This window comes from Cololabis saira, chromosome 14 (genome assembly GCF_033807715.1).
Source record: "Cololabis saira isolate AMF1-May2022 chromosome 14, fColSai1.1, whole genome shotgun sequence".
Classification (NCBI taxonomy): Eukaryota; Metazoa; Chordata; class Actinopteri; order Beloniformes; family Belonidae; genus Cololabis; species Cololabis saira.
Genome location: NC_084600.1, coordinates 47253920 through 47266003, shown reverse-complemented (window position 1 = coordinate 47266003; position 12084 = coordinate 47253920). Strand labels below are relative to the sequence as shown.

Below are 12084 nucleotides of genomic sequence, written 5' to 3'. Positions count from 1 at the left end.
TGTACGCGGCGACGCGCGCCGTACGCCGTACCCCGTACCCTACGCCGTAGGCTCTGCGTGGATTTAACGCGGAACCATTAAATCAGCTCCGGAGCCGGCAGACAGAAATCTCTAAATTTCGGACAAGCGTAGCTACAACTGTTAGATTTCATCTATTAAACCAACATTTATCTTCCTAAATGATTTATTTCAGCCAGCGTAATTCTCAACAGAGCTGCAGGTTTCTCTCCCGGGACGACGGAGCAGGTTGTCCCAGCGATCACGTCTGTTCTCGGGCTGTGAGCTGCTGCTGCTGTTACCATGGTAACAGCTGCTGCTGCTGTTACCATGGTAACAGCTGCTGCTGCTCCCCGGGGCCGGCGGCTCTTCTCATCTCCGAAAACATCGGGTCAAATTTCTTAACATGCGTTATTTGGATAAACTGAGCCCAGGTTGGGGATCTTAACGGTTACTTTTACCCCTGAAAAAATATTACAACTTAATAAAGTGGCATATTAACAGCGCTACAGCTGAAATTAAAACAGCTTTTGGCTCTCAGCTTCCTGATCAGGGTAGGGATGAAAACGAGGGGGAGTAGGAGAAATGGGACAGGCACCTGGGCCAAGTGCCCTAGATCTCAAGTGCCCTAAAATCTCCCCCTTCTTTTTTAGGGGTTAGGGAAGAAAAGAAGGGCGAGTGAAGGGGAATTGGGATTGGGCCTTAAAATACGGTAGTTTCCCGCCAAAACGGGAGAATTGGGAGGTCTGCGTTGGTTCGACAAGGGAGCTGTGATTTGAACCAGTTTCAACCAGTTTGCAGTGAAAATACGAGCCGATGTGTCCAAACATTTGACTGCTCTTTAACCTAAACACACTAACTTCTTTCATGAAATGCCGAGCAAATTGGTGCGTAAACAGTTCCTGAAACTGTGAGTTGTTGTTGTGGAAACAAAAGAACAAGAACTGGAGCTGGAAATGAGGAGGAATTCTGGTCCAGATGACGTTAAAGTTTATCTGTAGCACAATTCACCACGAGGTCATTCAAACACTGCAAAAACTCTAAATCTAAAGAATATTTGTCTTATTTCTAGTTAAAATGTCTCATTTTAGTCAAAAAATCTCATTACACTTAAAACAAGACTCATCACTGGAAAAAACAACAATTTTCACCTGTTTCAAGTAGATTTTCACTTGAAATAAGTAGAAAAATCTGCCAGTGGAACAAGATTTTTTTGCTTGTAATAAGAAGATAAATCTTGTCCCACTGGCAGATTTTTCTACTTATTTCAAATGAAAATTTACTTGAAACAGGTGAAAATTGTCAAATAACAAGTTATTTTTCTGGTAATGACTCTTGTTTTTTTGGACTAAAAATGAGACATTTTAACTAGAAATAAGACAAATATTCCTGGTAAGATTTTGAGTTTTTGCAGTGAAGTGCTTTACATCAACATTAAAAGCAGCAAGACACAATTAAAACATAATTAACAAATAAAATGATAAGAAAAGAGGTAAAATAATAAAAGCAGCAGTTGTTAGTCAGTCAGGGCAGTAGATCCAGCAGGTTCATCTCATTCTTACAACGGTAATAATTACGTTTCTATACGGTCAAAACGTACAAAGACCGGCTCAAATACAGGATTACTAAAGTAATCTGTAACAATTCTTACGGTGAATTAGAGGCGTCTAGTATTTTCTTTTTTTCTTTCCTTATCTCACACTTATACAAGGACCAGCCGCCATGAAGCTCCTTTAATTTAGATCTGAATTACGAACGATGAACAATAAAGAATCTTGAGTGTTGAACAGGAGCCGGTAAACGTGATAAATTTAAACACTGAGTCATTTCCAGGTTCTGTGGTCAGGTCCCCCACCCTGGATGAACGTGTGAATGTTCTATGGCAGTAAACGTCTATTGTTGTTCCCTGAACAAATGAGTTGTCCAGGGAACAACAATGCTGTTAGATATCTTTATTGAGGGCAATAATAAAAAAGATTTACCATAACAATATCATTATCAATATTTCCCCCCCCCTTTTTTACTTTTCATAACAATAATTAACAAAAATAAATAAATAATAATAAGAGAGAAAAAATAATAAAAATTAAATAAGAAAAATAAATAAATAAATAAAAATAAATAAATAAATAAATAAATAAATAAATAAATAAATAAATAAATAAATAAATAAATAAGTAAATATAAATAAATCAACCCTCTCCCCTTCCCTCCCTCATATGGTCATTACATCATTCAAAATCATTTAACTTCTTTTCACATATGCATATCAATACTGGAACAAATTAATAATAAAGTAAATAATCGAGTCCTGAAAAACACATTCATTAATGCAGTAAATGATTCAGATCATTATTAGTCCAATAAAGGCAAGAAATCCAAAAAAGTTCCAATAAGGTCAAAGGTTTTTTTCTAACAGAATACAATATTTTTTCTGGAGTTTTATATGATGCAAGTTCATTGATCCTCTGTTTGGGTTTCTGGGGGTTTGTCTGATTTCCAGTTGTTATCTAATGAGAACTTTAATTGCAGTCAGGTGTGATGTTACGGGGGTTATGGTTACCACGGTTACTATGACGGTTCATCTGGTGCATCTGGATAGTATTTTTTTGTTTGTTTGTTTTTTTCTTTACTTATCTTGCACTTATATAGGGACCATAAGGAAGAGAATCAGGGCCAGGCAGGAGAAGAAAATATTTGGGAAGATTTTTTCTTTTACTGTGCATTTTGTGAAAAAAGTTGAAATGTCGAGAAAAAAGTCAAAATGACGTGAATAAAGTAGAAATTTTTACTTTTTTCTTGACATTTCGACTTTTTTCTCACATATTTTTTTATCAACAAAACAAATTTAAAAAAAATCAAATAACCAAATAACATATTTGAACCATTTTTCAGACAATAAAATAACAATAACAATAAAATGTAATGTAATGTATAAAAATGTAAAATATGCTTTGTTAATGAGAGAATATGTTTCTCTATTTTTCTTATTTTTGTGAGGGGGGATATTAATGGTTCAAATATGTTATTTTGTTATTTGAATTTTTTTTAATTTGTTTTGTTGATAAAAAAATATGTCTCTATTTTTGTGAGGGGGATATATATAGTTTTTCGGCACTACCTTGTTCTCTATAGCTGATATAACATGAATTACTCCTATGTGGGATCAATAAAGTTCTTATTTTTGCCATCTGAGAAAATTAAATATATTATATTTGGTGCCTAACGGTTTCCAAGTATATTAGTGCGTGTGTGAATGAATAAATGAGACGTAAAACGTACATTTCTTTGTAGAAAGGCGCTTTATGAAAATAAGTCCATTTACTTGTATTAGTTTACAGAGCAGTCTTGAACATCCAATATGGCGGCGACGTCAGTAGGAGATGCAATGTGCTGATTGGCTCTCCAGAAACGCTTTGAAACCCGTGCCAAAGATCGCTGATTGGCTGTTAGTTTTGGCACGTCAAAACAGTGCCATAACTCGTAGTTGTAAAAAAAGTTTGTAGCTTTTGAAAAAAAGTTTGTAGCTTTGTAAAAAAACTTTGTAGCTTTGTAAAAAGTTTGTAGCTTTGTATCTAGAAGTACAAATATGTTTTGCAAGTACAAATATTTTTTTAAACTACAAAAATTTTTTGCACACGCACAAAATATTTCTACAAGTACAAAGTTTATTTACAGATACAAAATACTTATGGCATTAATTTGAGCCCATAGTCAGGGACCCCACCCTGAATGAACGTGTGATTGTTTTCTACGTCAGTAAGAAGGAATGCTCCATTCAAGCGTCCATTGTTGCAGCAGGAGCTGCAGAATCTCCTGCAGCTCCTGCTGCGGTGTCGGCGAGTCACCGCTGACTCACGGCGGAGCAGGAAGTGAAATCAAACCGCAGAGCAGGAATGTTTTCTTATCTCTATCTTATTCTCAGACGGCAGCGCTGCTATCGGTGACCTTTAACCCCGACGTCTGACTCACACACGCCGGTCTGAGTTTAGAAGTTTGTGTTGAATGTTAACCTGAATCAGATAATCAGAGAGTTTCAGACAGAAATGATCTGTATTTCTGTCTGCAGCATCAAAACCTCACTCTGCAACGTTAGCGTTAGCGTTTCTTCCGGTTCCTTCTTTGTTGTTCTTCTTCTTCTCCTGCTGTGTTGATATTCTGGCTTTTGGGATGTCGTCACTTCATAATATATATTATAATATATTTATATAGGACTGTCTCAGAAAATTAGAATATTGTGATAAAGTCCTTTAAACCATAATCAGCAATATTAAAATAATAAAAGACTTGCAATATTTCAGTTGATTTGTAATGAATCCAGAATATATGACATTTTTGTTTTTTTAATTGCATTACAGAAAATAAAGAACTTTATCACAATATTCTAATTTTCTGAGACAGTCCTGTAGATCTAAACTATAATAATGACACGAACATTCACCAGGTTCAGAATAAAGATGAATGTCTTAAATGAATGAACTGACTCACGAGGAGAGAGTGGACGTGAAGTTGAACAGTAACGGCTTTTATTGCCTCAGCAGCAATTATATGGCAGTGCAAGTGTTTGCATAAACAAAATATAACATAGATTACAAAATAGAGCTCTTTCAGAAAACAAAAAACTGAAATAAAATAAAACAAAGTTCAAGTTCAAGTGTCCCCTTTTCCAGAGATGAAAGATGTGAGTTTTCTCTCTCTCGACTGCTCGTCTCCTTTAGGGTGAAAGGAGAGAAGAGTTCTCTCTAACACGACCCGGTACTTTTATTGTGTTGGTCTTATCTGGACTTGAATAGATGGTCCTGATGTCTTCTGAGGGCGGTAACCACGGTAACCACGGTAACCTCACGGTAACCACGGTAACCTCACGGTAACCACGGTAACCTCACGGTAACCACGGTAACCACGGTAACCTCACGGTAACCACGGTAACCACACGGTAACCACGGTAACCACGGTAACCTCTCGGTAACCACGGTAACCACCGTAACCTCACGGTAACCACGGTAACCTCACGGTAACCACGGTAACCTCACGGTAACCACGGTAACCACGGTAACCTCACGGTAACCTCACGGTAACCTCACGGTAACCTCACGGTAACCACGGTAACCTCACGGTAACCACGGTAACCTCACGGTAACCACGGTAACCTCACGGTAACCACGGTAACCTCACGGTAACCTCACGGTAACCACGGTAACCTCACGGTAACCTCACGGTAACCACGGTAACCTCACGGTAACCACGGTAACCACGGTAACCTCACGGTAACCACGGTGACCTCACGGTAACCTCACGGTAACCACGGTAACCTCACGGTAACCACGGTAACCACGGTAACCTCACGGTAACCACGGTGACCTCACGGCCGGCCACACCGTGTCCGTCCACAGTCGATCGTCTCTTATGTTGCTCACAAGGATTCAGAATGATCCAGTTCAGGGGCCTCATCTATAAAGCTTGCTTGCGCAGAAAAAGCGCCTGAAAGTTGCGGAAGCCACCTTCTACGCAAATCCTCGGATCTAAAAAGAAAAAACTAACCGAAAAATCTGCGGATCCCTACGGCAACCCTCACCCTCCCGTAAGAATTTACGTAAGACACGGGGAACTGGCGATGCAGGCTGTGAGGTGGTGAAATGAAGCCAGATTCATGTCATACTCCCAGTGACTGCGTCCACATTCACTCAACAAACACTTTAAAACGCCAAGAAAAAAGAAAGTGTTCTGATTAAAAATTAAAATAAGGTTGGACTATATAACAATTGCGTTCATAAGGATAAAGTTTTAAACAAAATAAAAAATTAAAGAAATACCGTATTTTCTGGACTATAAGCCGCTACTTTTTTCATAGGTTTTCAACCAGCAGCTTATACAAAGGTTTCTATTCTGTGGATTTTTCTTCCACCACTCGGGGCGCTCTAACCGGAATTAGAATCAAAACTAAGAGAAAATAAATGCAAAGAAGAATACACTACTTCTTCTTTAGCAGATAAAAGTAGAAGCAGATTTCAAACAGATGAATAGATAAATAAATACCGGTTATTTTCTCTTGGTTCTGTCCCGTTTTAATCAGCAAAGTTTCTGCCGTGTTAAAAGGATCTATTTAGGTACAAACATGTACATCATTTACAGTTCAAAATCCTTCTGTACATGTAGTAAATATCTAATCTAACAACATAAATATCTGCGGCTTGCATATCTTTTTTTTTATTGTTTTTTTTTTAAATAGAGTGGATGCGGCTTATATACAGGTGCGGCTTATAGTCCAGAAAATACGGTAGTCTCTTCTCCCCATGTGTGTCTGCCTGTCATGCCGGGTGCTTGCATGTTGTGTTTACTTTTAAGCCTGAATTATGGTTCTGCGTTACACCAACGCAGAGCCTACGCCGTAGGATCCGGCGTATGGTGTGCGTCGCCGCGTACCCTACGCCGTAGGCTCTGCGTCGGTGTAACGCGGAACCATAAATCAGCCCTGAGCAGCTCTGAGGGGAGACGGGAGGGAGGAGGGTGAGCGGGGCTCCGCTCCCGTCTTCGCATCGCTTTCGCACAGACAGTCTTGAGGATTTGCAATCACAGGCTGAGCCTACCGTTAGTTTTTAAACTGTAAAGTGGGGGGGACAAATACATGATTTTGAAAAGTGGGGGGGGGGGCATGTCCCCCCTGTCCCCAGTGGTAATTGCGCCGTGGCACTAACGGGCAGCAACGGCGTGCTGGCACTCACTCGCTTTATTTTATTGTATACTATTTATATACTTATTCTAACTTTTACTGTGACCACCAAATAATGAGGTTTTCCGGTCCTCCACATACTCTACAACATCTAGATCTAAGTCTCCGGGAAACTCAGTGTCACGGTGGCGGGACACGTCTCATTCATTCTGACGCCAAACAGGCTGCAGGTGGCGCTGCACATGCTCAGTAGGCTCATTCATATGCTTTTATGGTAAAAAGTAGGCGTGTAGAGGGCGGGATATGAGGTGGATTCAGCTGCGCACATTGCGAAAATTGCGTGCAAGTGTGCGTGCAAGTGTGCATGCACGCGGTTTTATAGATACGGATTTTTTTTTGTGCCCGGCATTTTCGGCTTTTGGGTTTACGTGCACTTTTAGCATGAATCCTACGCACTCCATTTTAAATGAGGCCCCTGGTCTACAAATAAATAAGAAACCAATGGGAGCTCCCAACGAGAGGGCCCTAACGAGAGGGCCCACAGACAGATGCGGCTCCTCCGTTAGCCGTTAGCACACACAGGATTCAGTTCCAGGAGTTCTTTATTATTATTACTTTATTCAGACGGCTTTTCAGGTCAACGTCTTAACCGGGAAAAAAGAAGCGACCCGAAACACGTATAAAACGAATGTGACACTCTGTGGTCGGGCATGACATATATATATATATATATATATATAATATTGTTGTCTCTTCTTCAAGCCTCCGTTGATCCGGTTGTTTCTTCTTCTTCTTCTTCAGGTTGGAACCTGCGTAGCGTCCGACTCCAACCCTCCCGCTAACGTCACATGGTGGAAGGACGGGAGGCTGCTGGAGCATGATGGGAAAGGTAACGATCCGGGGGGGCCCGGCCATGTAACGATCAGGGGGACCGGGGCTCCGGGGGCCCCCCGGGGGCCCGGTTCTACGAGGGAGCATCAGCATTGCACCCTCAGTTTATGTGTTTGCTCAGTTGAAAAGACGAAAAGAAAACTGACAAGTGCGCGGCCCATGTTAAGCCTGATTTATGGTTCCGCGTTAAATCAACGGCGTAGCCTACGGCGTAGGGTACGCGGCGACGCGCACCGTACGTTCACGTCCCCGCGTATCCTACACCGTAGCTCTGCGTTGGTGCAACGCGGAACCATAAATCAGCCAGTGCAGGCATGTGGAAGCAGCGACGGGATGACACGGGATGGGGGGGGGGGGGGCCGGGAACGCAGCTCCTAAAGCTCCGGCCTGCAAACATGCACAAAAGAGAAAAAAGGGGGGCCGGCACAAGAAACTACAGGTACGATGGACAAAAATGATGGATATGAGATATTTATAATAAATAAAAATGGAAATGGAGAAGAGAGGAAGGGAAGAGGAGAGGAGAAGAAGGGTGAGAGGCACCGCCCAGTGGAACATATCGGTCCCCCCTGCAGCATAAGCCTATAGCAGCATATCTACCGCGAAGCTATGTTTGAGACTAACTATTATAGTCTTGTTCTATTGTATTTATTCCAGAAATTTCGATTTTTTTCTCTAAATTGTACTTCAACATTATTCTTGACGTTTCTACTTTTTCCCCCGTGTGGCTCCAGGCGTCTCCGTCACCCCCAGCCTGAAGCTGAGTCCGTCCACCGGTCTGTCCACCACCTCCTCCGTCCTCCGGTTCTCGTCCTCCCGGGCCGACGCCGGCGCCGTCTTCAGCTGCGTCTCCGAGTTCCTGGAAACCCGGGAGGAAGTGAGGCTGGACCCACTTCCTGTCCACTGTGAGTAGAACCCCCCACTTCCTGTCCACTGTGAGTAGAACCCCCCACTTCCTGTTTACTGTGAGTAGAACCCCCCACTTCCTGTTTACTGTGAGTAAAACCCCCCACTTCCTGTTTACTGTGAGTAGAACCCCCCACTTCCTGTTTACTGTGAGTAAAACCCCCACTTCCTGTTTACTGTGAGTAGAACCCCCCACTTCCTGTTTACTATGAGTAGAACCCCCCACTTCCTGTTTACTGTGAGTAGAACCCCCCACTTCCTGTTTACTGTGAGTAGAACCCCCCACTTCCTGTTTACTGTGAGTAGAACCCCCCACTTCCTGTTTACTGTGAGTAGAACCCCCCACTTCCTGTTTACTGTGAGTAGAACCCCCCACTTCCTGTTTACTGTGAGTAGAACCCCCCACTTCCTGTTTACTGTGAGTAGAACCCCCCACTTCCTGTTTACTGTGAGTAGAACCCCCCACTTCCTGTTTACTGTGAGTAGAACCCCCCACTTCCTGTTTACTGTGAGTAGAACCCCCCACTTCCTGTTTACTGTATGTAGAACCCCCCACTTCCTGTTTACTGTGAGTAGAACCCCCCACTTCCTGTTTACTGTGAGTAGAACCCCCCACTTCCTGTTTACTGTGAGTAGAACCCCCCACTTCCTGTCCACTGTGAGTAGAACCCCCCACTTCCTGTTTACTGTGAGTAGAACCCCCCACTTCCTGTTTACTGTATGTAGAACCCCCCACTTCCTGTTTACTGTGAGTAGAACCCCCCACTTCCTGTTTACTGTGAGTAGAACCCCCCACTTCCTGTTTACTATGAGTAGAACCCCCCACTTCCTGTTTACTGTGAGTAGAACCCCCCACTTCCTGTTTACTGTGAGTACAACCCCCCACTTCCTGTTTACTGTGAGTAGAACCCCCCACTTCCTGTCCACTGTGAGTAGAACCCCCCACTTCCTGTTTACTATGAGTAGAACCCCCCACTTCCTGTTTACTGTGAGTAGAACCCCCCACTTCCTGTTTACTGTGAGTAGAACCCCCCACTTCCTGTTTACTATGAGTAGAACCCCCCACTTCCTGTTTACTGTGAGTAGAACCCCCCACTTCCTGTCCACTGTGAGTAGAACCCCCCACTTCCTGTCCACTGTGAGTAGAACCCCCCACTTCCTGTTTACTGTGAGTAGAACCCCCCACTTCCTGTCTACTGTGAGTAGAACCCCCCACTTCCTGTTTACTGTGAGTAGAACCCCCCACTTCCTGTTTACTGTGAGTAGAACCCCCCACTTCCTGTTTACTGTGAGTAGAACCCCCCACTTCCTGTTTACTGTGAGTAGAACCCCCCACTTCCTGCTTACTGTGAGTCGCTGTCGTCAACGAAAATTATGACTAAATATCGTCGTCAACGAACCTTTATCACCAGGAAAACGAGACACAACGAAAATGCTGGTCATGTGACGATAACGATAATTAAATATATAATGCAATATCGTAGAGGAATAAAAACCACTAAAATGTAGATTACAAAATAAAAACTCAAATATTCCTGCTAAGATTTTGAGTTTTTTGCAGTGCAGAACTTCCAAACAAAGACGTCTGTCTCCCTGGAGTTTGTGCAGGACGACTCTGTTCTGACTCTGAGCATCTTTGTCTCCCTAACGGGATAATCTGATCTCCGTAAATGTTGTTCTGTCTCACACCGACCCGATTGTCCGTAAAGTCAGCTTTTACTCAGACGGCATTCCTAGGGGGGGGGGTTAGGGTTAGGGCTGGCGGCAGCCGGACGCCTGGTCAGCAGGAAACCAGCAGAACCTGGTCCAGTCCAGACCTGAAGACCTGACTGGATCCTGCTGAACACATGTGATGAACGTTTATTTATCTGGCAATAAGGTCCATTATCACCATTAAATATATACCGTATTGGCCCAAATATAAGACGGGGTTTTTTGCATTGAAATAAGTCTGAAAAAGTGGGGGTCGTCTTACATTCGGGGTCTAGACGTTATACCCATTTACAACACTAGATGGAGCCAGATATCTTTAAAGCCAATGCTGAATTTAACTCTCCAGGCCAAAGCGAACTACTGTCACGAAGAAGAAAAATAAAAAATAGTATAAGAAAGAAAGGAGAAGAAAATAAGAGAAGAGATAACAGAAAGTGGAGAAACGTAGCGACAATCTGGAAAAAGCTGGTTGAAGATCGGCCAGTTATGATGCAAACTTCAAGATGATGATTTGAATGAGGCAAAATAACAGGCTTTTTTTCTCGAATATATTGTTATAATCATTTGTTTCAGATGTACTGTAATTATTTTCTGTATAAAAATTGAATTGGGTGTTCAAAAAGACTTTTTTCAATCTTGAGTCTTGAAAAAGAGGGGGTTGTCTTATATTCGGGGTCGTCTTATATTCGGGCCAATACGGTAACTAACGTTTGAATTGGACTGTCTTAAGAGCCCCTCCAGCTCTCACCCCCTCCAGCCCATATTCGGTGCACACTCACTCCAAAATGTACAAAACTAGGTCTTTTACAAATTTTGTACAAACCAAATGTCTATTAGATCCTATCCAGTAAAGTATTTAGTCCAAAATACATTATTATACCAGTAAATATCCACAAACAGCCGCTCTTCATCTACACCGTCGCCGGAGAAGCACATGTTATTACGTTTACACGTCTGTAACTCCTCCGTCCTGCACGTTTTCAGACGGGAGAGCGCGATGCTAAAATGGAGCGTACGCTCTACATTGATTGACAGCTCATCCGGCCAATCAGGAGCTTCCTGTCCCCCCTCACAGCGAATGAGCGTCTGTGTTGGGGAGGGACGAGCACGTCCGGCTTTTGTCATGAGAAAAACCTCGGCAGTTGCAGCATTCGCCCAGAAGATGGTGCCATTGTACAGCAAATGAAATGCTGAACACAACGATGTAGGTCTTGAGACTGTATGTTCAACGGTTCAAAAGTTTTATTATTGTTATAATAAAAGTCTTTGTAAGACATAATCTTACAAAAACATGTGTAAAATACAAATTTTTTGTGGTATTGTTATCAAATTTGAACTTGCACTAGATCAGGCTTTAGGCTGAGTCTCAGTGTGTTTTAAAACCAATAAGTCACAGATTCATACAAATAAAAAAAAACAAATAAAAACCTTCTATTTCAGTGTGTTCAAACTGAGATTACTCAATGCTAGTAGTACGCGTTGGTGCTCATGGGAAACGTTGTGTTTTTTCTGGTAAAGCACTACCGCTTTTGTCCAAAAGATGCCGCCAAACTCAGAAAAGCTGAAAGTTACGTTGTGCTGCTTTAATGGGCGTGGCCTAACGGCTCAACAGCGCCCCCTAGAAAACTTTTCTCTGCCATAACTTTTGAACGGGTTGTGATAAAGACATGTGGGTGGTGTTATCAGACTCGGTTTTTAGTATTTGACCTTCATTGGTGCAAATTAGCCCCGCTCCTTCATCTGATTGGTTGATATTTCATAGTTCCTATTTTCTACCATAACTTTTGAATGGTTTGACATAAAGAGTGGTGGGTGGTGTCATCGGACTTAGTTTTGAGTCCTTGACCATAATTGGTGCAAATTGCACGCGCGAGGGCCCGTTCATCGCTGCTTGCAGCTTTAATTCT

At 42.3% G+C, this 12084-nt stretch overlaps 1 protein-coding gene across 1 annotated transcript in view; it reads left to right on the top strand.

The window, feature by feature from the left end:
- The window catches only part of LOC133459427 (CD166 antigen homolog), a 47069-nt gene that overhangs the window by 23047 nt on the left and 11938 nt on the right, over positions 1 to 12084 (top strand). Inside the window, exons 5-6 of the mRNA XM_061739329.1 lie at positions 7469 to 7556; positions 8293 to 8463. Coding sequence (XP_061595313.1) covers positions 7469 to 7556; positions 8293 to 8463 — 259 coding nt within the window. The remainder of the gene's footprint in view (positions 1 to 7468; positions 7557 to 8292; positions 8464 to 12084) is intronic.